This window comes from Dendropsophus ebraccatus, chromosome 11, assembly GCF_027789765.1.
Source record: "Dendropsophus ebraccatus isolate aDenEbr1 chromosome 11, aDenEbr1.pat, whole genome shotgun sequence".
Classification (NCBI taxonomy): domain Eukaryota; kingdom Metazoa; phylum Chordata; class Amphibia; order Anura; family Hylidae; genus Dendropsophus; species Dendropsophus ebraccatus.
In genome coordinates this window covers 10,359,674-10,387,243 of record NC_091464.1, presented here as the reverse complement: position 1 = coordinate 10,387,243, position 27,570 = coordinate 10,359,674, and the positions used below count along the sequence as shown (strand labels likewise).

General features: G+C 47.3%; 1 protein-coding gene across 3 annotated transcripts in view; it reads left to right on the top strand.

The window, feature by feature from the left end:
* Window positions 1-4,883: 4,883 nt before the first annotated feature.
* LOC138767599 (protein phosphatase 1 regulatory subunit 12B-like) overlaps window positions 4,884-27,570 on the top strand; it is a 40,265-nt gene continuing 17,578 nt past the window's right edge. The window contains exons 1-2 of one of the 3 annotated variants that reach the window (XM_069945208.1): window positions 4,884-5,045; window positions 25,873-25,889. In XM_069945208.1, the coding sequence (XP_069801309.1) occupies window positions 4,941-5,045; window positions 25,873-25,889 (122 nt within the window). In that variant the 5' untranslated portion in view covers window positions 4,884-4,940. Of the gene's footprint in view, window positions 5,046-14,768; window positions 15,062-25,872; window positions 25,890-27,570 lie in introns of those variants that run through there. The other 2 variants (XM_069945206.1, XM_069945207.1) reach the window with 2 other exon arrangements.

Below are 27,570 nucleotides of genomic sequence, written 5' to 3'. Positions count from 1 at the left end.
AGCTCTAGGCCAGTGAGGATGTGTTTTAGCTCTAGGCCAGTGAGGAGGTGTTCTAGCTCTAGGCCAGTGAGGATGTGTTTTAGCTCTAGGCCAGTGAGGAGGTGTTCTAGCTCTAGGCCAGTGAGGAGTTGTTCTAGCTCTAGGCCAGTGAGGATGTGTTCTAGCTCTAGACCAGTGAGGAGGCGTTCTAGCTCTAGACCAGGGAGGGGGTGTTTTAGCTCTAAGCCAGTGAGGAGGTGTTCTAGCTCTAGGCCAGTGAGGAGGTGTTCTAGCTCTAAGCCAGTGAGGAGGTGTTCTAGCTCTAGACCAGTAAGGTGGTGTTCTAGCTCTAGGCCAGTGAGGAGGTGTTCTAGCTCTAGGCCAGTGAGGAGGTGTTCTAGCTCTAGACCAGTGAGAAGGTGTTCTAGCTCTAGACCAGTGAGGAGGTGTTCTAGCTTTAGACCAGTGAGGAGGTGTTCTAGCTCTAGGCCAGTGAGGATGTGTTTTATCTCTAGGCCAGTGAGGAGGTGTTCTAGCTCTAGGCCAGTGAGGAGGTGTTCTAGCTCTAGACCATTGAGGAGGTGTTTTAGCTGTAGACCAGTGAGGAGGTGTTTTAGCTGTAGACCAGTGAGGAGGTGTTCTAGCTCTAGGCCACTGAGGAGGTGTTCTAGCTCTAGGCCAGTGAGGAGGTGTTCTAGCTCTAGGCTAGTGAGGAGGTGTTCTAGCTCTAGGCCAGTAAGGAGGTGTTCTAGCTCTAGGCCAGTGAGGAGGTGTTCTAGCTCTAGGCCAGTGAGGAGGTGTTCTAGCTCTAGGCCAGTGAGGAGGTGTTCTAGCTCTAGGCCAGTGAGAAGGTGTTTTAGCTGTAGACCAGTGAGGAGGTGTTCTAGCTCTAGGCCAGTGAGGAGGTGTTTTAGCTGTAGACCAGCGAGGAGGTGTTTTAGCTGTAGACCAGTGAGGAGGTGTTTTAGCTGTAGACCAGTGAGGAGGTGTTCTAGCTCTAGGCCAGTGAGGTGTGTTCCTGTTTCTTAGTGTCAGAGACTATGGCAGTCCTGCACTGCTGAACTTAGCAGTGGGGAACCGAAGATAAAGGAGCAACCCCCTTGCCTACTCTGTGGCTTCGATTGTCAGAACAGTCGACCCCTTAATTAGTTAGAATGGGAGTAGTCGTGTAAGAGCTTGAAGGACTCTCATTGGTCCTTGTTCTAGGCTCGATTCTAGCTGGCTGGGGGTGCATTGTGGGTAGTGAGTGAAGGCATTGTTATCAGACAGGGTTAGTTGGGGTGTTGTTAGTGGGGTGGGGGTGGGGGCAGGGCTTGAGGGGGTCCACAATTTCTGAACAGCCCGGGGCCCATAGTACCCTTAATTCGAATGTTAAAGAGAATCTGTTAGCTGTAATATTCTATGCAAAAATACTGCAGAGACACCATCACGTGTTTCTCAACGTCAGTGAGTTCTACCGGGAAGGAACAACCAGGCCAAGGGGGGTCTCTAGTCAGGGAAACCACCTTCCAACAAGCCCCAACTAAAAAAAATAACAGGACTTGTGAAATACCCAAGCAAGGTATCCTTCCACAGACAGCTGTTTCGGGTCATTCAAGAGAATGATGGTTTACAACCGTGGAGACACCATCACGTGATGAGAAACTCTTTGACTGTTTTGTACTATAGAATAAAAGCATTTTTCTACATTCTGGAAGCACAGCTGGATACATGAAAGGTACCAGGTGTCTCTTGGCCCTAACGCCATCTTACAGTGTCAGCAGTTTGAAACATGAATTGCAGCTGACAGAATCACTTTAACATTTGAGTTGGGTAAGGGCCCTATTACATGGAGCGACTCGGCCGAATAACGCTCTGTGTAAGGGCGCCTTCACACGTACCGCGTCGCAGCGGTTTTTAGTGCAGAGTGGAATCCGCTGTGATACGGTATGTGTGAAGGCACCCTAAAAGAGACAACGATCATTGGCTGATCGTTGGATTAGGCTTGGACCTAAAATCGTCAGGTGCCGACAGCACATCACTACGTGTAATGCATGGCTGAAGACTGATGATTGCCCAAACACCTAATACCTTACCTCTCCCCGCTCCCAGTCTTCTCTCCTATGCACCCCAGCTTCCCGGTCCCAGCGGTGACAGTGTCTGAGCGGCCTGTCAGCTGACAGGAATCTGAGGAGCACAGGAGAGAACATTGGGAGCGGGAAAGGTAAGGTATTAGGTGTTTGGGCAAGGGCTGCATGGACATCGCCAATGATGTCCATACAGCCCTTGCTGCCTGATTATTGGGCCATCTAATAGGTCCCGTAAACGAGTACCAATCTAGCAGATCAGTGCTCATTAACTAAAATGATCGGGCCGTGTAGTAGGACCCTAACTCCCATCAGTATTAGAACGCCACCTGACTGAGCCACAAAGAGCGGGGTCATGTGTATGGGCAGCGAGTAGCCAGTCTCAATAAGTTCTGTACAGACAGCTTCCTGCCCATACAGTATATAGCAGGGTACATCCTGCCTAACATGGTTGCAGCTACACTATGGGAGAGATTTATCAGACATGGTGTAAAGTTAAACTGGCCCAGTTGCCCCTAGCAACCTATCAGATTCCACCTTTCATTCCTCACAGACTCTTTGCAAAATGAAAGGTGGAATCTGATTGGTTGTTAGGGGCGACTGAGCCAGTTTCACTTTACACCATGTTTGATAAATCTCCCCCTATATGTCTCCGTGTGCAGCCGTCTTCTCTTACATCACAGTTTTTACATCTGTTTGCCAGAAAACATGCTAAAACCTGTGGGACCTCTCAGAGAAATTAGAAATAGATCCCTGTTCAGAGCACGATTGCTGGGAGTAAATCCAGATGTCCGCCCATGTCGGGAGCACAATGTAGTATTGTTCAGCTTATTTCCATGAAACATTTGTGAAGCAGCTACAGGTGAATGTGGAAAATCCCACCAAATTGACCCACATTTTTTATTTTTCATTTTGCAACTATGAAACCTCAGTCAAATACTTACCCTCTTCATGACGTACGCTGCCGTAACCCCGCTCGCAGGTGTAAATCATGGCAGAAATCTACACCTTCTCAATAGCCACTGTACAGCAGGCGCAGGTCAGGCTAGTTTCACTAAAAGGTGTGTGCATCTTAGCGAATCCTGGGGGTAATTAACAATTCATTCCATACATGTTATTACCTTTTTCCTTCCCCCAGCTCTGAGTCTGCTGCTTTCTGCTAAAGACACAGAAAATTGTATGTGAGCTGTTCTCTCAGTCTCCGCTCTGATCTTCCTCCTCTCCCCTGCCTTCCAAAATGGCTTATGTACCCAAATGCAAACAGCATCCCTGACTGGCTGTTTCTGTACTTTGTCATGACGGGAGGTTTAATCACAGTGAGGTCATCAGCAACTTGACCTCAGAGAAAGGGAGATCAGAGCAGGGATGGCTAGAACAGATCACACACAGTTTTCTATGTCTTCAGCAGAAAACAGCAGCTCAGAACTGGAGCAAGGAGCCTGAATAGGTAATAACAAGTATGAAATAGTCTCCAGCAGGTGGGATGATTCATGTATTTTAACTTATCAGAATACCCCTTTAAGGCCCTATTACACAAAGCGATTATCATCTGTACATGTTGAAAGACAAACCACTTCAAGAACATGGCCACTTTCTTCCAGAGACAGCCCCGTTCTTCTCTCTAGGTCAGGTGTAGTTTACAATTAAAGGGGTTGTCCAGCAAAAGTCTTTTTCTTTCAAATCAACTGGTGTCAGAAATTTATATAGATGTGTAATTTACTTCTATTAAAAAATTTCAAGTCTTCCCATACTTATTAGCTGCTGTATGTCATGCAGGAAATATTGTTTTATTTTCAGTCTGACACAGTGCTCTCTGCTGACATCTCTGGCTGAGACAGGAACTCTGTCTCGGTTTTCTATGAATCCCCATAGAAAACCTCTCCTGCTCTGGACAGTTCCTGTCTCGGCCAGAGATGTCAGCAGAGAGCACTGTGTCAGACTGAAAATAAAACAACATTTCCTGCGGGACATACTGCAGCTAAGAAGTATAGGAAGACTTGAGATTTATTAATAGAAGTAAATCAAAGAAAGAAAAAGATTTTTGCTGGAGTACCCCTTTAAGCTCCATTCACTTTAAGCAGAATCAGCGAGGAGAGTGTTCCACTCAGAATCAGCTCTTGTGGAATTCCGCACGGAATACTCGCAGAATTTTCTCGTATTTCGTGCAGAATGCAAGCGGAATTTTTGCACTGACTTTCCAGGTGGAAATGTGGGAGGGAGACACAGAAAATGTTATAAAGTTGTCTTTTATTTTTTTTTTTTTTTTACAATTCCGCGCTAAAACTTCTCACAGAGGAAAATCGAAGTCCCATCGATTTCCATAGGATTCCGCCAGCAGAATAATGAACATGTCAATTCTTTGGATGGAAAGCAGATCTGCCGCAGAACGTTCCACGGTGTGAACTGCAGAGCAGAATTTCCATCCAACTCAATGGAAAATGGCTCGGCAGCAACTTTTTGGGGCAGAATTTTCAGTGCGGATTCAGCACTGAAATTCTGCCGCTCCTGCTCCGTGTGAACTGGCCCTAAGGCTGAAAGACAGACGCTATGTTTTTTTCTTTTTTTTTATGGTGCCAGTGAGTCGTTTTCCTGCAAATTTGAGGAGTCTTGCAGCTAAATAGCAGTTTTACTGCTACGAAAAAAAAATGCTTGTCTACAAACCCGAGAGGTTCATCCTGAAACACACGACTTTCACCTACAGCACAGTGTTTCTATGGTAAACAGAATGCACAGACACGTGCTGCCTAACCTGCTGCATCTTATGGGTGGAGGAGGTGGAAAGGCAGACACACCTGCTGCAGGAAGCATTCATTTACAGAACTACTCACAAATTATAAGCCCTACATTATATGTGACTAGAGCTTGGATATACACAGGGGAAGGAGTCACTCAGTTATGACAGAACGCCGCTGGTTGCTGAACTCTCCGACCTATGAAAGGTTTGGGTCCCATGTCAGAGAGAAGCCCTTCCGCTATACCGAAGGCCTGCGGAGCAGCTGGGCAAGTAAAATACACTAAAAAGAGAGTGTTTGTTACATGTACTTGTATCTGTGTGGTTCCTTGCTGGACGTTTTGTAAAACTTCAGACGGCTTCCTGCCATGTTGGCTGCATCAATATTCTGAAAGAGATGGCTGTTTTTCTGGGGCATTGATTCTGATCTAAAAGCATGGCGGCTGGCTTTGTAAAGGAGAAGCTGTAGTTTACTCTGTTCTGGGGGAGCTGTTGGCAGGACTGTCATGAACATCTGCCTCACAAGCGTTTTTTCTTTGTCTTCCTCTGGATCAACATAATAGGGACACATGGGAGCTGTGCTGTGGATTGCTACTAACCTCTGGACTCCTGGGGTCATGCCAACATATGAGACAATTGTTTATTATTTTTTGCCTAAATATATTTTTGGTGTGGTACGGCCGGTCGTTTGTTAGGTGGTGGAGTGTGACGCCAGCTCTATGGTGGTTGGCCAAGATGTAGCCGGACCCTAGGATGTTGTGTCGTGACGCCAGTGCTGGTTGGGCACACAGGTATGGTGGCACACCTGCTTTTATTTTGGAGGGACGGTTACACCTTGTTCTCTGTGGTCAGTGACCTGCCGGGCTGCTACGGGGTCTCTTGGGTTATAGTCACAGTGGTCCGGAGAAGAGAAATGACCCACCCGGACTATCGGCACTGCCACCCACAGAAATGGGAAAGGTCCCAAGGAGTGTGTGTATACTGTGTTGGTGCGGGATTAAGAATCACAGAGTCTCTTTACCATAAATAAAATATTGTTTACTCTTAAGGTACTTGTGTGCAGCAGAACATACAGCTTTGCCTTGACAGAATATGTTAAACTTGATAAAACACTTAATAGTTAAGGTTCCAGATCGGTATAGCTAGTTTAGCGAGGAGTACAGTCATGCTGACTGGGTTGTGTGTTGAGAGGTATACAGAAAAATCAGAGAAGCAGAGAGGAGGAAGTCGTGAGTCCCAACCCAAGTAGTACTGTGCTCTTCCGGGATGTTAAAGGATGAGGTAGAAATATAAGAATACTTGAGAGAACACTTGTGCCCATGCATTGACTCTTGTCAGAATGAACCCCCTGTTGCCCTACCAGTGTCGGGGGACCCATCTTAGAGGGTGACACAAGCCCCAGGCCCTGTCACCTGGGATGAGCAGAATGCTGAGGGGTTCCTGCTGACAACCATGTTTCGAGATAGAGTTCATAGGCTTCTAGCAACTTTGCTCTATCCGGATCAGTTACTAGCTTTCTGCCTTTGTGGATACTGTCCTGCACAGTGACTTTCCTAGTCCACTGCATGGGTTGAGATGATCTCTAACTTGTCCTCTCCTGTAAGAGTTTTAACACTGCATAGTGCTGAGTAAGGTTACTTGAAGAGAAACTGTTAGGTGTGTCTTAGCTCTACAGAGTCTAGTGACCAAAGGACTCATACGAAGGCTGGGGACCTGGCAGAGGGCCAGGGCCCAAAGGAACCACTGTAGGGAGCGTTCTAGCTTGCGTCCTTCCCCTACAAAGTCTAATACAAAAGAACCTCTACACTTCCTCTACCCACGTGATTTCCTATGTACAGCTCCCTGTAAGGTGTGCTGTGAATGGGTGAAGAGTGTATAAAGAAGAAGTAAGAAAAAAGATAGGACAGAAGAAGAAGATACTCTCATAGGTTGACAGATCCATGTGACATATAAGCAAACAATAACCCTTTCCATAGTTCAGCTGTGCAGCCACTAAGTACATGTACTAACAATAGTGACATCTTGTGGCGAAACCCTATTACTACTACATCACCACTTACAAGAAGTACAGGCCTTTGAGAGGGGTGTAACCAATAGCAACACCCGTGGTGGGACATCACATATTTGTAAAACACATATTGTTTGTTACCTGTTGCATCAGGCCTGTGCGACATGCCAGATATACCCCCCCCTTTTATTTTTTATAAATTATACATGGATGCTAGCTCCCTGTTCTAGGTGATGCAGCACTAGGTTAGGTTGTATGCATATATGCTTTTAGACACCAGTAGCAAGGGGAACTAACATAGTCTTCCATCTGGATTAACACTATCTTGATTCGCGGTTCTAGGTAGGGACATATAACGCTTCAACATATTTGTGTTTTTGGTGTTTTACCACCAATATTGTTTCTTGGTTGCGATTACAACCTTTGCATGTAACTCCATAAGCGCATTTAGGTTGTATTCACCGTGAGCATAGTATCACATGACTAAATAATAATTTCTCACTATAAACAATAACTTTTTTTTTTTACAACAAAAAATTATAAAAAAAAAAAAAAACTTCATATTTTTATATGTATACATTTAACAACACGCGTGGGAATAATTGGGTAATATTTTTGTCATTTTCTGGTTATACCTGCCCTTGATTATTTTGCTCATTTTTTGGTAGTTTTTCTACCTCATCATCATCGTTTACAGTAGTGGGGCACAGTTATCACTTCAGATTTATTGGTTAGGTATGGTCCTTTTTTGCTTGTCGGAGTGTCCTGGGGGCATTTCCCTATATGTAGTGGGGCCCCCTTGATGTATTTAGTGTTTTTTATGTTTTTAACTGTTTATGTCCCAGTGTGATGTTTGTTACTTTGATTTATGTGAAATAAAGATACATATTTTCTTCTTTATTTGTTCATGTGTCTCAGGCCTTTTACATACTTGCAGCGAGTATGTAATCTCATTGTAAGTGACAGTTAAAGTACCATCAGGCCCCGGCTGAACCCCCCAACCCTCTATGATGCGGCTCCATTAGAATCAATAGAGCCGCATCATAGAGGGGCAGGGGGTTCCTCCCACTGGGGGTGGGGTTGGCCTGCCTCCAGCGCTTCAGCAGGGGCCTGATGGTACATTCACTTTAAGGATCCGCAGCAGATTTTGCTGCGAACTCGCAGTGTAAAATCCGCTGCGATTCCGTAACGTACAAACCCACCCTAATAGCTACTACAGATGAGTGAACCTCAGGCTTGCTTCGGTACATCCAAACCCAAGTGTGCGGCATTTGATTACCAGTGGCTGAAGTAGTTGGATGCAGCCCTATGGAGTCTTGAAAAACATGGATACAGCCTATGATCTATGGCTGTATCCATGTTTTCCTGTACTACCTAGGGCTGCATCCAACTTCTTCACCCACTAGCATACAAATGCTGCACACCCGGGTTTGGATGTACCGAACCTCGCTCGAGGCTCTAATAGCTGCCCTTTGGTGACATGTTTACTTGTTGTTATGTGGTGATACTGTGGAGAAACCTGTAGAGCACTGGCCTCCAGCAGATGTTGGGAGGCATATTCAGTGTTTTGTGTTTGGATGATGGCATGATTGGGTCAAAAACATTTGTTGTTATTTCCATGGACTACTGTTTTTGCTTTTTAGCTTTTAGCGTAACTGCGTAAAAATAAAGCCATTTGCATGATGAACATACACCAAAAACAATATACTATACTACTTAAGGCCATTTTTGACTTTATGTGCGAAGGTTTTTGTTTTTTTTATTATTTTGACCATTCTACTGGTCAAAATGTCGACCTCTTCCTTGCTGGAGTGGGTGGCTAACAGTTTTCTGCATGCTGTGTCGTTGGGGCCCCTGGGAACCAGACTGTGGTGTTCTGCCCATCCCCCCAATAGGCAGAACACCACAGTCTGGTCCCCAGGGGGTTAAATAACCCCCCCGGTCTTCTTGTAATCAGCAGCTGAGCAGGGACACTGCTTCATCCGCTGATTGGCTGAAATTACCCTTTGTGGCTTATCATCTCACCCAATCAGCGGCTGATTTAGAGTGAAGGGAAGCCCATATGTTTTTTTCTAAATATTTATCTATTTAAAAAAACACATAAGGTTCCCATTATTTTCAGAACCAGCCAGGTTTAAGAACCAAACAGCAGCAGCCTAGTAGTACCAGGGTGGGAAGGGACAATTTTCAATTTTTTTGGACCTCCCCAGCCCAATAATACTACCCTGCTACCACACAGTCTACGATGGCCAAAATTGCCGCTCCAAGACTACTGGCAGGGCTGTACAACTAGGCACTTGTGGTCCAGGTAGCACCTCGTAGTGGGGGGGGGGGAGGGGAGGGGGGGGGGGGCAGCACCAGGGAGCAGGGTGAAAGAAACAACTTCTGTTTTGTTTTTATTTTTCAAATCTCACACCTCCAGTTCAGATTTGCCAGTAAATTTAGTGTCTTTTTTTTTGTGGAATTATGCAGGTCTGGTATGGTAGTGTTATCCAGTCACAGTGTAGCGGTGTTAAATGTGATGCCTGGAGGTATGACCTACCAATCCTGTGGTGAGAATTCCGTCAGTCAATATGCAGACGGCTCTAATCATTGATTCAATGTGGACATTTGTTTATGTTTTAAGCAATTAAAAACCATGAAACCACTCTCCCCTACATTCCTCAAGATAGGGCGTCTTCAGGTTTAGTGCCTAGTTCAGCAGCAGCTGTTAATACATAGTCCACCGAATCGGATGCAATCCACATGATAGTGATATCTAAAAAACAAAAGGGAAAAATACAAAAAAAAAAAGCACAGGAGCAGAACACCCATCATTGTGACAGGTGTTCTGCACCTTACAGTCTGCCACACAAGGGGTTAAGTGAGGGGTGCCAATTATGTCACAACGTACCCATCCCAGCAAGGAAGGGGTTAAATGTCCCCCTTCCTTGCTGGGATGGGTGCAGTGCTGGAGGGAGAAGGGGGGGGGGCTATTGATACTCACCCCAACGTCTTCTTTCTTCACCAGAGCCAGGCACACTGAGCTAGAATTGTGCTAGGCTCTGACCATTCAAAGCTGGAGACACTGAATCAGTGGCTTTGTGAAAGAGGATCGGGAGAAGACCAGGGGGTAAGTTAACCCTCCCCTTTATAAGCACTTCCTTGTCAATAGGTCATCTACACACCTGTATATTATACTGTACTTCATGATATAATTACAGGGTGGAGGAAGAACAGTAGCTTGGGTAGACAGATCATGACAATCTTCATTATGTCCATTGTAATTACTATTACACATTCTGCTCCATATATTACACAAGGTTCATGATTCACTCCAGGAGCAGGATGTTACTATATTGAGGGCTTTTTATACGGGATGATTCGCGGCAACAACCGTTCCTGGAAACACTCGTTTGGCCGATAATTGGTCCTCGTTTAAGCGATCAGCCGAGGCGCAGGAAAATGATGCCCATCACATCTTTGAGCAGGCCAATAAATCCTCATTTACCTGCTGCACATTTCTCTATGTAAACATGTGCGGCCAATGGCAATTTATTTGACTGCACAGACGATACAGGGATCCTTTGTGTGGCCCAGCTGCTCGATTAGTTTTGCTGATCAACCTTTGTTTGTGGCCAGGGACGGCCAAAGATTGCTGCATCTAAAAGGACCCTAAATGGCAATTTATGAACCCCTATAAAATGTATCCCTGCATTAACAGATTTTGGGGTTTATTCATACACCAAATTGTGTGGACTGAATGATCAAAATGCTCAGTTTAAAAAAAAAAAAAAAAGATGACATTCCCCTTTGGGCTGTGATGGCATTCCGAAATCAGCTTATGTGACCTTAGGGGTACGTGCACACTACGGAATTCTCGCTGAGAACTCCTCGCGTATCCCGCCTCTCCGCCCGTCCCATAGACTCCACTCTTTGGGCGGATGATAGAATCTGCCTGACCATAGAATGGAGTCTATGGCAGGGGCAGAGAGGCGGAATCTGTGGGGAGTTCTCCGCAAGTATTCCGTAGTGTGCACATACTCTAGTAGTCAATCATTGGACTGGGGGAAAATAATAAACAAAGTAAACTTGCCTATCCTTGTGCCCCCTAGCGCCACTCCCAGCTCCCTCTGATAGGTGCCGATGTCCTGCAGCTTTTCTAGGTGCAAAGTCACATACCCGGCTGAGTGATCATCTGCTCAGCCAGTCAGTGACTGAGGTGGGACACTGCTCCAGTCACTGACTGGCCGAGGGGGCAATCGCCTTTCTCTTTAAAAGCAATGGCTTATTAGTGGCCTATGTGACTGCAGAATACACAGTGTCAGGTTATTCCAGTTTGGTGCTGTGTTTTCCCACTTTCCTTCTCGAACACTAAGAAAACCTGTTGACATTAAGTGACACGTCACCGTGATAAATATACAACAGCAACAAACAACACTAGAGGGAAAACTGGAGCAAATCCATTGGTAAATCTTCCATGTCTGGAAACCAAACCCAACCACACTACTTCCATATTCATGTTTTCTTACACGCATATTGGTGAGTGCCTTTTTCTTTATCTAACTGGACATTATTAGCCAGCAGTTCTCTCTCTGTACATTGCTATGTATTATTAGTGTGGGGTGTAGAGGATAGCCAGCAGTGCTCTCTCTGTGCATTGCTGTGTATTATAAGTGTGGGGTGTAGAGGATAGCCAGCAGTTCTCTCTATCTCTGGGCATTGCTGTGTATTATTAGTGTTATGTGTAGAGGATAGCCAGCAGTTTTCTCTCTGTGCATTGCTATGTATTATTGTGGTATCCCACCAAGGGTGTTTCTACTTAGAACATCCCTTGCAAAAGCCTGGTGCCTCAAAAGCAAAGTGGTTATGAAGTATTGTATAAGTCTGCCACTAGATGTCAGCATTATGTGTATTCGTGTATATATGTCATATGTCGCACAGCTGTAGTCTTGTAAGGGTTATTGTTTTGTCTGTGATCTGCACACCAATGAGAGTTACTCTTCCCTACCACCTATTTCTTTCCTCCTTTCTTCTCACACTCTCTTCTCCACCACTCACAGAAGCTGTTACATACACCCTGTAGGAAGTTGTTACATGGGGAGAGGAAGACCCACACTTAGTCAGTTCGTTTCTGTTTCTCAGTGGAGCAAGGCATACAGATCAGGCATCCCTGCTGACTTAGCCAGGGACCTGGATCTGCCAGGTTCCCTGTCCGGGACAGACCAGCTGTAGTGTACCCCTATGGAGAACACAGAGACTTTCCTTCTTGAAGCAACAATTATCCTCACAATGCAATGCTAACAGCTAAAGAGAGGGCAAGTCAGGGATCACCCCAACCCACGCCATGAACATCTAAAAGTGCAGGACAGTATCCTAAAACAGAGGAACTGATCCGGATAGAGCAAAGCAGCTAAGAGCCTACGTACTTCATCTTGCAGCGCAAGTGAAACCAGAGAACTTTGGACACCTTGCTCAACTCAGGTAAAAAGGTCTGGGGCTTGTGTCACCCTGGTAGGACAGGCAACTCAACACTGCAGGGCAAAAGGTCGAAACACGGGCACAAATATTCTTCTAAGGTTTCGGCAGAGCACAGTACTACATGAGTTGGGACTCTCATGACCTACTCCTCTCCACTACTCTGAACTCTCTCTACTCTTCTCAGCACGCAACCAAGTCAGCACTGCTACACTACTCTACTCTACCTCAACAGCTCTCAGTACAGATCTAGTGAAGTCAAGTCTGTATCATTCAAGTATTATTCACCTGAAGATTTAGCAGTAAAGAAAAATTTATTTATTCTATTGGGACTCAGTGACTGTTGCACCAGCACCTACACACAAGCTACACTGTCCTTGGGTCATCTCCCCTTTCTGTGGATGGCGGTACCAACAGTCCGGGTCATAACTCCACTTCGGGCCACCGTGATAAGCGCCCAAGGGACCCATCACTGACCATTGGGGAAAAGTATAGCCAGCCACAAAAAACTAAAAGCAGGTGTGCCTCCATACCTGTGTGCGGAGTTAGCAATGGCTGAGCTATACTCCACCAACCAGCCACCACAGTAGTGGAGTCACACAGTACCATCTAGCAAGGTGTAGAGGATAGCCAGCAGTTCTCTCTTGGTGCATGGCACAGGGTTCCGGAGGGACCAGGACACCCCGGGTGGGTGAGGACGACCCCGGCCCCGGGATGGGTGAGGACGACCCCGGCCCCGGGATGGGTGAAGACGACCCCGGCCCCGGGATGGGTGAGGACGACCCCGGCCCCGGGATGGGTGAGGACGACCCCGGCCCCGGGATGGGTGAGGACGACCCCGGCCCCGGGATGGGTGAGGACGACCCCGGCCCCGGGATGGGTGAGGACGACCCCGGGAAAGTGAGGACACCTCCCGGGATGTGTGAGGAAGCCCCCCAAGATGTGCGAGGACGTCCCGGGATGTGTGAGGAAGCCCCCCGGGATAGATGAGGACGCCCCCAAAATGTGAGGAAGCCCCCCGGGATGTGTGAGGACGCCCCCGGAATGTGAGGACACCCCCGGGATAGATGAGGACACCTCCCGGGATGTGTGAGGAAGCCCCCGGGACGGATGAGGATGCCCCCCAGGATAGATGAGGACGCCTCCTGGGATGTGTGAGGAAGCCCCCGGGACGGATGAGGACGCCCCCCGGGATAGGTGAGGACGCCTCCCGGAATGTGTGAGGAAGCCCCCGGGACGGATGAGGACGCCCCCCGGGATAGATGAGGACGCCTCCCGGAATGTGTGAGGAAGCCCCCGGGACGGATGAGGACGCCCCCCGGGATAGATGAGGACGCCTCCTGGGATGTGTGAGGAAGCCCCTGGGACGGATGAGGACGCCTCCCGGGATGTGTGAGGAAGCCCCCCGGGATGTGTGAGGAAGCCCCCGGGACGGATGAGGACGCCCCCGGAATGTGAGGACACCCCCGGGACAGATGAGGACGCCTCCCGGGATGTGTGAGGAAGCCCCTGGGACGGATGAGGATGCCCCCGGAATGTGAGGACACCCCCGGGATAGATGAGGACGCCTCCCAGGATGTGTGAGGAAGCCCCTGGGACGGATGAGGACGCCCCCCGGGATAGATTAGGATGCCTCCCGGGATGTGTGAGGAAGCCCCCGGGACGGATGAGGACGCCCCCCGGGATAGATGAGGACGCCTCCTGGGATGTGTGAGGAAGCCCCTGGGACGGATGAGGACGCCTCCCGGGATGTGTGAGGAAGCCCCCCGGGATGTGAGGACACCCCCGGGACAGAAGAGGACGCCTCCCGGGATAGATTAGGACGCCTCCCGGGATGTGTGAGGAAGCCCCCGGGACAGATGAGGACGCCTCCCGGGATAGATGAGGACGCCCCCGGGATGTGTGAGGAAGCTCCCCGGAATGTGTGAGGAAGCTCCCCGGAATGTGTGAGGAAGCCCCCCGGGACGGATGAGGACGCCCCCCGGGATGTGTGAGGAAGCCCCCCGGAATGTGTGAGGAAGTCCCCCGGGATGTGTGAGGAAGCCCCCCGGGATGTGTGAGGAAGTCCCCCGGGATGTGTGAGGAAGCCCCCCGGGATGTGTGAGGAAGCCCCCCGGAATGTGAGGACACCTCCAGGGATGTGTGAGGACGCCCCCCGGGATGTATGAGGAAGCCCCCCGGGATGCATGAGGAAGCCCCCCGGGATGTATGAGGAAGCCCCCCGGGATGTATGAGGAAGCCCCCCCGGGATGTATGAGGAAGCCCCCCGGGATGTATGAGGAAGCCCCCCCGGACGGATGAGGATGCTCCCCGGTTATGTGTGAGGAAGCCTCCCGGGATGTGAGAGGAAGCCCCCCCGGACGGATGAGGATGCTGCCCGGTTATGTGTGAGGACACCCCCCGGGATGTGAGAGGAAGCCCCCGGGACGGATGAGGACGCCTCCCGGGATGTGTGAGGACACCCCCCGGGATGTGAGAGGAAGCCCCCCGGGACGGATGAGGACGCCCATGCCCATAAGAGGAGCCGCCGCCCCGCACGATTCCCGGGTCCCGGCTCCGCCAGTGATGCTGAGCGGCCGGGATGCTCCGGACGTGCTGCGGCTGCCGCTGACTCCTCTCCCCGGGACTCCGCTTCCCCCGTCCCCGCAGCTGGGCTAGTCCTCCCCGCACACACCGCGACCACCGGACCGGGACACTGTGAGGAGCCAGGGGAGCGCCATGTCATCCACCTACAGCCGATCCAAGGATTACACCAGGTCGAGGATCTCCCAGTCGGACTCTCCGCCTTCCTCCCCTTCACCGACGGCAAAGACGTTACGTGTACGAAACCGTGGGCTTCTATGTGCCGTGTGTCCCGGTGTCTGACAGCGCTCACCGCATACACAGCAAGGCCGGAGACCCGGTGCTTCTCCCATGTGTGAGGGGCAGTAATGTCTGACTGTGCGACATCACCGGAAACCGGCGGACGCCCGGCAGTCAGACATTTACGGCTAATGCTATGGCGGCAATGGGAGAAGCCCTGTTCTCTGCGCCTCAGGGGCCCGGGGCCCTCACTGCTCTGCAGCACCGGGAGCCCTCACTAAGCTACACAGTCACCGACCGCAGGAGCTGTATCACCGGCACCGTGTATATGTGTATCACCGGCACCGTGTATATGTGTATCACCGGCACCGTGTATATGTGTATCACCGGCACCGTGTATATGTGTATCACCGGCACCGTGTATATGTGTATCACCGGCACCGTGTATATGTGTATCACCGGCACCGTGTATATGTGTATCACCGGCACCGTGTATATGTGTATCACCGGCACCGTGTATATGTGTATCACCGGCACCGTGTATGTGTATACCAGTCACCGTGTATATGTACACCAGTCACCGTGTATATGTACACCAGTCACCGTGTATATGTATACCAGTCACCGTGTATATGTATACCAGTCACCGTGTATATGTATACCAGTCACCGTGTATATGTATACCAGTCACCGTGTATATGTATACCAGTCACCGTGTATATGTATACCAGTCACCGTGTATATGTATACCAGTCACCGTGTATATGTATACCAGTCACCGTGTATATGTATACCAGTCACCGTGTACATGTATCACCGGCACCGTTTATATGTGTCAACGGCACCGTGTATATGTATATCAGGCACCGTGTATATGTGTCACCGGCACAGTGTATATGTACACCAGGCACCATGTATTTATATACCAGGCACCGTGTATATGTGTCACCGGCACCGTGTATATGTATATCAGGCACCGTGTATATGTATATCAGGCACCGTGTATATGTGTCACAGGCACCGTGTATATATGTGTACCAGTCACCGTGTATATGTATATCAGGCACCGTGTATATGTATATCAGGCACCGTGTATATGTGTCACCGGCACAGTGTATATGTACACCAGGCACCATGTATTTATATACCAGGCACCATGTATATGTATTTCAGGCACCACTGCTGAGCTATTGTATCACCTGCATCACGCATTCGCATAACGCAGGCACCATTGCTGAGCTATTGTATCATTTGTGGCATCACATGTAGTTGGCACCATGACAGAGCTGTTGTATTACCTGTGACCTTATTTATTACATCACACATGTACATATACCTGACCTACTGTGTCAGCTAAATCTGCTGCTGATCCATTACCAGCTATTTTCTATGAGAAAACATACAGCAGGATGTCACTGTAAGTTAACCCCCTGCTGGCCGGTGCATACATCACCACCTCCCTGCTTCAGCTTGCTTCGGGAGTTCCTGGCGTCTGCCCGTCCCGCTCAGCCAATCAGTGGCTCCGGCGGGGCAGTGCACTGATTGGCTGAGCGGGGTGTCCAGCCGGGGGAGCAGGTGATGTATGCTCCGGCCAGCGGGGGGTTAACTTACATACTCGCAGCGGGATGTCAATCTATTTCAATCTATGTTTTCTCATAGAAAGTAACTGGTAATGGATCTGCAGCAGCTCCAGTACATGTGAAGGCGCCTTGAAGATAAGACACAAAGGTACCAGTGCTCTCTTCTGCCACCGCTGTCCATGTCAGGAACTGTCCCCATAGAAAACCTCTCCTGCTCTAGACAGTTCCTGACATGGAAAGAGGTGGCAGCAGAGAGCAGTGTGTCAGACTGGAGAGAGTACACCACTTCCTGTAGGACATACAGCAGCTGATATGTACTGGAAGACGAGATTTATAAATAGAAATCAACTACACCAGTTGATTTGAATGAATTTTTTTGCCAGAGTACCCCGTTAAGCCATTGTGTTGCTGGTATGTAGGGATTTTACCATTATTAGGCCACTGTAGCAATCGTGTGCAGTGTATAAATGGTTACTAGGTTATTATATCAGGACTAATACTGTTACTCCTAATACTCCGGCATGTGTTAACATGGGGTATTGTGTCATAAGAGCACTGGGCTCTTACTGTCACTGACCCATGGTATTACAAGTGCACAGAGCACATACTGCCAGTTCTATCACAAGTGCACAGAGCATATACTGTCAGTTCTATCACAAGTGCACAGAGCATATACTGTCAGTTCTATCACAAGTGCACAGAGCATATACTGTCAGTTCTATCACAAGTGCACAGACATATACTGTCAGTTCTATCACAAGTGCACAGACATATACTGTCAGTTCTATCACAAGTGCACAGACATATACTGTCAGTTCTATCACAAGTGCACAGAGCATATACTGTCAGTTCTATCACAAGTGCACAGACATATACTGTCAGTTCTATCACAAGTGCACAGAGCATATACTGTCAGTTCTATCACAAGTGCACAGACATACTGTCAGTTCTATCACAAGTGCACAGACATATACTGTCAGTTCTATCACAAGTGCACAGAGCATATACTGTCAGTTCTATCACAAGTGCACAGAGCATATACTGTCAGTTCTATCACAAGTGCACAGAGCATATACTGTCAGTTCTATCACAAGTGCACAGACATATACTGTCAGTTCTATCACAAGTGCACAGAGCATATACTGTCAGTTCTATCACAAGTGCACAGAGCATATACTGTCAGTTCTATCACAAGTGCACAGACATATACTGTCAGTTCTATCACAAGTGCACAGACATTTACTGTCAGTTCTATCACAAGTGCACAGACATTTACTGTCAGTTCTATCACAAGTGCACAGACATTTACTGTCAGTTCTATCACAAGTGCACAGACATATACTGTCAGTTTTATCACAAGTGCACTGAGCAGTTGTATAAAAATCTTGAAGTCACACTTCTTTGAACCATCTTGGAGGATCCTTTTCTCTTTGCTTCCTCCCTATTTTTATTCCCTCGCTCGCTCATCTCTGCCTTCTCCTAATATGGAATTACAAGCAGAGTCTTGTGTATAATGTGTTCTGGCGGCGGCTCTGCTGCTTAGGGCTCGGCTGTCCCTTTCACATGAAACAGCTGTACAGGGTCTAGGGAAAAGTAGACGTTCTCAAAGTTAGACAGTAACAATGTCATACAGCATATGGAATACGTAACTACACTACAGATGCACGTTACATATCTAATGTCATCCAAAGATTGCTTATAAACCAGCTCTGCAGCACTGAAATCATACTTTAAAGGGTACTCCGATAAAAAAAAAAATTTTTTATACAGAATTGTAAATCACTTCAATTTACAAATCTCCAGTCTTTTAGTACTTATCAGCTGCTGTATGTCCTGCAGGAGGTAGTGTATTCCTTCCAGTGTGACACTGCTCTCTGCTGCCACCTCTGTCCATGTCAGGAACTGTCCAGAGCAGCAGCAAATCCCTATAGAAAACCTCTCCAGCTCTGGACAGTTCCTGACATGGACAGAGGTGGCAGCAGAGAGCACTGTGTCAGACTGGATACACCACTTCCTGCAAGAGATACAGCAGCTGAGAAGTACTAGAAATTAAAGTGATTTACAATTCTGTGTAACTTTCTCACAACAGTTTATTCGAAACATTGTATATGCTCCGGCCGGGATCCCATACGGACCCGCAAAGAACTGAATTCAGTGAATTGCGGCCACAGAAAGCTCTGTCAGTTCACACAATGAAGCGAGCGGGTCCGGCCGCTTGCTTCATTGTGCGCTGTGTGAAGTTCTGATGCGGTCGCAGCTGATGCGCCCGCATCAGAACACTGCGGGCGGTACTGCAGTACCAAAAAAAAAAAAAAAAACTCCAACAGCACCTCGGAGACGCTCCAAAAAATGATCACAGGTAGAAAAATAGGATGCACGCAGGGAGGCTCACAATCCTTGGTATGAGCACTTAACTGTAGTAAAAGAAGGATACCCACAGCATCCAATGCAAAATAAAGTGTGTTTATTCACACATCAGGGTACAAAGGTGCAACGTTTCGGCCAATCAGGCCGGGATGATCTTGGCAGAGACCGGCCGTTTCGTGACCCAGCCGGGTCACAGAACAGCCGGTCCTATACGCAGTGTGCACATAGCCTTAAACTGCATTTGTCCTTGGAAGCTGAAATGTCACAGAAGTGATGCTGAGGGGGGGGGGGGGGCATGCATGCTGTGGCTCAGAATCACTTCTGTGACACTTCAGCTTCCAAGGAATGTATTTCAATTTTATAACTTTGCAAATGGCCATCAGCAAAGACAAAGGTGTCATGTGTTTTCTCCCTAATAGGGATGGTCCGAACCCTCCGAGCTTCGGGTTTGTATGAACCCGAACGCTCGGCATCAGAGTCCCGCTGTCTGCCCGCTCCGTGGAGCGGGTGTATACAGTGGGAGGACCACCTGGAAAACTGGGATACAGCCTATGGCTATGGCTGTATCCCAGTTTTCCAGGCGGTCCTCTCGCTGGATCTGCACGGAGCGGGCAGACAGCGGGAATCCTTACCGAGAGTTCGGGTTCGTACGAACCTGAACCGAACTCTGTTCGGACCATCCCTACTCCCTAACTGCCTGTGTCTGCAGCTCTCTACCTGGTACCGACCTGACAGATTCCCTTTAAAATGATAGTGCCGAGTTAAATCAGCTGTATACATTATACCAATTTCCCAAGGCCCTTATACATTCTCACTGTGCTGTTTTAGTTAACAGAAGCCGGAAGTGGGAAGTCTGCCAAGTTTTTCTAGTGTTTGACAGAGATTAAAAAGACCTCTAACCACTGACCATCCACTCACATTGTAGTCATATCTGTGGCTAATCACTACCGTCAGCCACCATGGCTCAACTTCATCGTTTGCATCTATCATTTTCCATGTACTATATAAATTCAATAGAATGCTTCTGATACTGGTCTTGCAGCTGACAGCAAATTTGGAATACAACAAGGCCTTTAATGGAGAAGTCCGGCGAAATGTTTTATTAAAGTATTATATTGCCCCCCAAGATCTCCATGGGATCCTATGGTGAACACAGTCTGTTTTAGTAGATGTGCAGTGGCTTGTTTAGTTTGAAAATAAAACAGATAAAATATTTTTGTATTATGGCTGCCATGAACTGAGGTTCCTTTTACACCTGACTATCAGCGAGATCGGCACTCGCTTGCAACGTCTTTAAACAATACAAAATACTAAACAAAACTAATTGAGCAGCCGAGCCACAAGAAAGATCCCTGTATTGTTTGTGCAGCCATTTAAATACATTACTATTGTCCACATGTAGTGTCCCAGTAAAGGTGTGCCACTAAGTCCTGTATTCAACCTGTCAAAAGGTATCTGTCAGATGTCACACCCTGGGATGATGGGTGTTGTTTTGCACCACTTGGTGTCTCACTCTCCCCTGTTTCTATGCACAGCTGAAGGTAAAAGGGTTAACTATAGGCCCTATTCCACGGAACGATTATCGCTACGGACGATAATCGTCCCGTGGAATAGAGTGCAACGATCAGCCGACATCGTTCATGTCGGCTGATCGTTGCAGTCGCTTGTTTTTCAACATGTTGAAAAACAAGCGACTGATATAGCAGCGATCTGCTGCCGTCGCTCCATTGAATAGGAGCGTTGGCAGCAGACGCTGCTATATCCTATGGGCTGTCCGTACGATCAGCGATCCCCCGGGCAGCCTCCCCGCCACCCTCTCCCGCACTCACTCGCTCGCTGCAGCCGCGTTGAATAGCGGCGGCAGCGAGCAGGGAACGAGGAGCAAACGAGCGCTGAGAGCGCTCGTTTGCTCCTCTAAACGACCTGTGTAATAGGCCCATATGTGTTCTTTACTATTAATGTGATGATAGGTCAGGGACCCACGGACATAAGCACAAGGTGAGACCCTGGCGCCGCCAATCTGTCCCTTCCTTTTGTGGAACCCCACTTCTTAAGGGTATATGCACTCTTAGCAATTCTCGCAGATTCAGCAAGGAACTGAAAAGGAACGTTTTCTGCTTGAAATTCCTCTCCTTTTCTGGCAGAATAGGAGCAAAATTCGAGCAGAATTTAAGCCCCATTGACTTCTATAGAATTACTCTAGCGGAATCCACCCAAAAAATTGTGCAGATTCTGTGCAGAAATTCCAGACCGAAAATTCTGCCGTGTGCACTAATGCACGGAAACGAATGGGAGCCAAGACTGCTCATTCTTTATGGGCAGAATTTTGAGTGTATTCCACATGCATTTTGACGCATAATCCGCTCGAAATTCTGTGAGAATCACTCAGTGTGCATATTAATTGATCCCTGCCGGCCTCTGTGTCCCGCAGCGTCTGTATGGGAGGGCGCATGCGCCTCCACTTCTTCCCCTGTCCGCTGAAAGAATTGACATGTCAATTCTTTGAGCGGAGGAGAGCAGAGGCACGCGATCCCTCCCATAGAGTCTCCATTTGATACTGTGGCAGACGGGCAGGCCCCAACCTGAAGACTGCAGACTACACTGGCTAAGTGCAGCCAACAGGACAAAGACAAGACAAACGGAACACAGTAAAGAGAAGTCGGCAAACCGGGTCAGCATCAGTCGGGTTATGAGGTAACAAGTCAGATAATACAGGGAAGTTCAAGAAACTAAGCCAAGGTTCAGGCTCACAGGTATAGGGTCAAAGCAGGTATAGAATGCTAGGGTATGCACTTCAAGAAGGCTTTATACCAGGCAATACAAAATGGTTGGAGTAGCAGTTTATAGGGACTGATGTCCCAGCCCCAGGGCAGGATTGGGGCAGGAATTCCAGTCCCTCCCGCGGAACCAGAGCTGACTGGCAGTGAGTTCTGCAAGTCAACAAGACAGTAATGTGAAACAGCCGAGCGTTGTGGCTGGGGAGTGATGCGACCCCGGCCGAGATGCCGGTAACCAGGGACACCATAGGCCTGCGGGCTGGAAGCTACTAGTGTCAGGAGCTGGGACCTTCCAATGTACTAGGTACTGGAGAGAGCATCGCACCCTACAGGAGTCGAGTATGCATTCAACCTCAAATTCTGGCTCCCCCAGAACTACCACAGGTAGGGGCGTACAGCAACAGAGACATGAAAAACAGGATGAATACGAGGACGTTGCAATAAGGATTAGTGGTCCAATAAGACGAGCAAATTTGGCTGAGGTAACTCGGAGACAAAGGTTTTTGGTTGATAGCCATACTTTGTACTCCACCACATAGGATCAGGACGACGGTTCCTGTTAGTATTTTCAATTTGTTTTTGTTGGGCATGTTTAAGAGTATCAAGATTAGTTTCTGATCGACTGTGCACAGCCTGGGCAAAATCTAGTTTCATGGCCGTCATGGCGCATGAGGATGGAACCCATACTTACAATAGAAGGGGAACAGTCATGTCAAGGAACTTTCATGATTATAGAGGCCAAATTCAGCCATAGGTAAGTATTCAGTCCATCTCTCCTGACAATCCGAAATATAACACGTAAGATATTGCTCAAGGGATTGATTAAATCTATTGGTTTGCCCACTATTTCCGGGGTGGGTGGAAAGCGGGGGAGAAGAACAACGAGATACCCAACCTGCCACAAAAAGCCCTCCGGAATCTCAACACGAACTGTACCCCCTGTCTGACACTGTCAGAGGGAATACCATGCAGACGAAGTATGTAGCGGACAAACAGCCCAATTTTTTTAACGCAAACAGATGACACATCTTAGTAAACCAATCGACCACAACCCAAACTACAGTTTTCCCCTTGGAGGGGGGAAGGTCTGTAATTAGTTTATTGAGATGTGAGACCAGTGCCTACTAGGTAGGGGAAGACGATGTAAAAGTCCCTCAGGTAGTGATCAATGACTTTTGGCCCTGGCGCAGGTCTCACATGCCACAATGAACTCTCTTACCTCACATTGCCACCAATAGGATCGAGATAATAAATACCCAATGCCCCCAAGACCAGACAAGACATAGGAGTGGATCTCCTCCAACACTTTCAAACGTAGATGATCTGAAAGAAAGAGTTTGTCAGAGGGTACGGTCGAAGGAGCAGAGTTTTTAGAACTCAAACTAGAAGATATTAGATCGGTAGTCAAGGAACTCACTACCACCCCTTGAGAGAGGATATTCTCTGTCTCTTTCTGGGGCATCACAGGCACCAAAGCTTCTAGGGCATCAGCCTTCTTCAACTCTGGACTGTATGTGACCAAAAAATTGAACCTAGTAAAAAACAAGGCCCAGCGACATGGGTTAATCCTTTTGGCATTGTCAAAGTATAGGAGATTGTTGTGGTTGGTAAGGACCATCACCTGATGCTGAGCCCCCTTCAGAAAGTGTCTCCACTCCTCAAAGGCCCACAAAATGGCCAGTAACTCTAAGGTTGGTGGAGGTTTCCCTGCCCTGGGACAGGACTGCTCCAACCCCAATATCTGAGGCATCAACTTCCACAAAAAATGGCAATTCATGGATGTATTAGCACTGGCGCAGTAGAAAACCCTTTTCAAAGTTACAAAGGCTTGCTCAGCCTCAGGCGTCCAAGAGGTGGGACCACCTGCTCAGCCCCACCATAGCCTTGCATCACCAGAAATCAGGGTAAGGGTTAACAAAAAAATATCTGTAGCTTAGATGGACAGTCCTTCACAAAGTAACCAGGTTTCCCACAGTAGAAACAGAGAGCGTTCTCTAGGTGATGCTGTCTTCTGATAGCCGCTGAAGTGGACCCCAACAACATAGCTTCTTCGCTTAAGGACTGAGGAGGTAGTGGGGACACAAACTCCTTGATAGGAGTGGGAGAGGGTCTAACATACAGATTTGGCTTAGAAAGGACTGTGGTCACCCACTGCTTTTCCCTGTGTCTTTCCCTTAGTCTTCTATCAATAGACACAGGTAAAGTCACTCAGAGTGTCAGGGTCTAGTGGGGGGGGGGGGGGGGTACATGGGGAAGGGGGCCATTCACATACATACCACACATTACAAAGTTGTATAACTTTGTAATGTGTATTATTTTATGAATAACTGTTTAGCGCCACACTACCCCTTTAAGGAGAAGTCAGCAAAGTGCTTCAGAATCACTTGGGCTACGAGGTACCAAGACAGAGAGCAGAGGGAAGTCCAAGAAACTAAGCCAAGGTTCAGGTTCACAGGTATAGGGTCAAAGCAGGTATAGATATAGAATGCTAGCTTAGGCTCTTCAAGAAGGCTTTATAGCAGGCAATACAAAATGGTGGGAGTAGTGGTTTATTGGGACTGAAGTCCCAGCCCCAAGGCAGGATTGGGGCAGGAACTCCAGCCCCTCCCACCGAACCAGAGCGAGACCTGCCAGTCGGCAAGACAGTAATGTGAAATGGTTGAGCGCCGCACCAAGGGAGCGATGCTGGTAACCAGGGACATCGCCGGCACGTCCTCCAGCCTGCGGGCTGGTAACTAAGAACTCCATTGGTGTGTCCTTGCAGTCAGTGGCGCGCTCAGCTGCTGCTGTATACTAGTGTCAGGAGATGGGAGCACTAGCAGGCGCCAGCTCCTGACAATTAACATGTTGCTCAGTCACTAGCTTTGGTGCCTCACACTGTGTTCACCTATCACACTTTTACACTTCACTCTTTCTAGCACTTGCTCCACCAAAAGGAGGTTAGTCCCAGTCACCCCTATATAGAAGAGTTAGTTCCTGGTGGGAGGGCCTTTTCTTTAGTGGATGGTGAAGAAAGAGAGACAGTAATCAGATTTGTTGGAGTTGGAGAGTGGACACTATGCAGTGCTAAACCCAGATGTGGAGTAACTGTCACCTAGGATTAACCTTGCCTACGCCTGGAATAACCAAGTCAGTTTCAGTCAGGAATATCCAATTACAGGATTAGTCTGCAGTGGAGCAAAGCGCTTAAGCTGAAGTACTCCATTGGAACTTGCTTTGTCTACTTGGGGAAACCTTGAGGGGTTAGCTTCACCCAGTTGTTCAAACCTGGGACTCGTACTACCAGACCTGACACTAGGTGGGCTCTTCTAACCAAAGATGGTCTTTCTCTTATTTTTTTCTTCTTATGGATGAGTACAAAAGTCTTCTTCTTAGGCTGGGTTTACACTGTGTTTTTGCAATCTGCTTTTTTCATCCATTTTATGCAAAAAAAAAAACTGATGAAAAATGGATGAGAAAATAAATACACTTGTGTGCATCCATTTTGATCCGTTTTTCCATTTACTATTTATAAAAAAAAAAAAATACAAAAAGGATCCTTTTTTAGCGTACAAAAAATGTGGTTGGCCACGTTTTTGTGTAAGCTTAAAAACAATAGATGCACTTTAATCTGTTTTTCATTCCTTTTTTTTTTTATTCCTTTTTTTTCTTATAATGGAAGTCAATGGAAAAATGGATCAAAACTTATGCACACAAATGCATTCGTTTTTTATATAAAATGGATGAAAAAAGTCACACTACAAGTCATCCCGGCAGAGTACTGTATACTTGGTGCTTTACACATCTAGATGCGCAGTTATATGTGATATGGGCATCAAAAAGATGGTACAAGTGACTCTGTGATAGCACCTTTGTTGGCTGGCTATGGTTTGTCAAAGCTATTGAGAGCTGATCACCCGACTGCTGTGTTCTGAAAGGGCTTGTCTCATGGAGCTCTGACAGATGGTTGGACGCATTAGTTCACTTTCTTTTTTAAAATAATTTCTGGGTATAGCTTTATGCGTATTCCCGTATGCTTTATGTGTATTATCGCATGCTTTATGCATGTTATCTTTTAAGCATTTTTACAGTGAAAACTAATACTCTGTTTTATGTCTTTTTACAGCATGAAAGATTTGCAAGGTAAGATTTTATTTCTTCTTAGGGCCATTTTACAAAGCCCAACTATCACTGCAAGCAAGCACCAATCTGTGAGACCGGCATTTGCCTGCAAAGCCTTGACAAGACTCAAGTCAATTGTGCAAAGAATGATTGCTGCATTGTTCATATGACCTAATAAAGCAGAAGTCAGGGCACTGTTTTTGTCAAAACTGCAGGTTTCCGTTGTCCTCAGCTGCAGTCCCCCGGTCCCCGGACATTTCTAGATTCAGTCAGGGCTATAGCAGTGTCTTGCCTCTGCCGCTGACTGGCTGAGCGAGCCTGACATCCCACTCAGACCTAGAAGCCTCTTGGGACTGGGAAACTGGAGCGGAGAACAGAAGATACCAGCGAGGTAAATGAATTTTGTTTTGTGTACCCATCCCCCTTCTATGGGGTTCTGAAAAAAAGTCAGTGCCCGGACTGCTTCTTTAATAGGTCATACGAACATACGGAAAAAAAAAGGCAGTCCCTTTCATTTTATGATAGTCATCCACAAATTCCTGTTTATGCAGAAAGATGTATAAGTAAATTGCCACGATAGCGATGTTTAAGTGTCAATGACAGGAGTGGCTTCCCTGACTGCTGGAGGCAAACTGCTTACCTCTGTGCAGCCCAATATTTGATCTTCTCATAGAGTCTGCCTCAGGCAGACATTATGAGAAGAGCGCAGATATCATTGATCAATGCTATGCAATGGAATAGCATTGAGCAGTGTAAGTAATGTAATGTAATTGAATGTAATTGTCCCCTAGTTTTTACAAGTTACATAGCCCTCTCCCCCAATCAAAGTTTAAATCTCCCCTTTCCCATATTATAAATTCAATATGTAAAAATTTATAAATAGATATATTATATATTGTAGCGTGTGTAGTTTTCCGATCTGTCAAAATATAGCAATATTATTTCCGTATGGCGAATGGCATAAATGGAAAGAGGAAAAATATTGCCAGGATTGCACACATGTATATATGTCAAAACCTCCTATCTACATAAAACCAATAAAAGTTAGAGATTGTGATGCAAAAAATAGCCATGTAAATGGAAAAATGAAAGTGCTATGGCTTTTAGAAGGCAAGGCGAGAAAAAAAAAATTCAACAAAGTAAATAGGTCATTAGGGTTAAAATGTGTCCTTAAGAAGTTAACAGTTTAGACAATTCCGCATGTTGTGATACCAACTTTTTTTTTCTGTAAATTTATTTTTACTTTTATTAGGAGAGGGGTTTCTTTTATATACCTTTTTAGAAACTTTATTTTTTTATTTCACACTTTTTAAGTTCCCCTAGTGGACTATTTTAGAAGGAATAATTAGATTATACAGATCAATGCATGGCATCAGTTAGAGTGCCTTAGGGTGGTATTACACGGAACGATTGGGGCCCGATAATACCTGTAAACGAGCGCCAACCTGCTAGATCGGCGCTCGTTTACTGGGCCTATTACACGGCCCGATAATCGTTTAACAAGAGCTGCAAGGACAGAGGGGGGTCCCAGCCTGTGATTGGCTGAGTGACCTGTCAGCTGACAGGCCGCTCTGAAGCTAGAGCGCGCGGGACCCGGGGAGAAGCGGACCGCAGGAGCAGCCCTGGAGCCTGGATATATAACGTATATCGTCAATCGCCGGGCACGCACCGCTATTACACATAGAGGTGCGTGGTCGGCGCC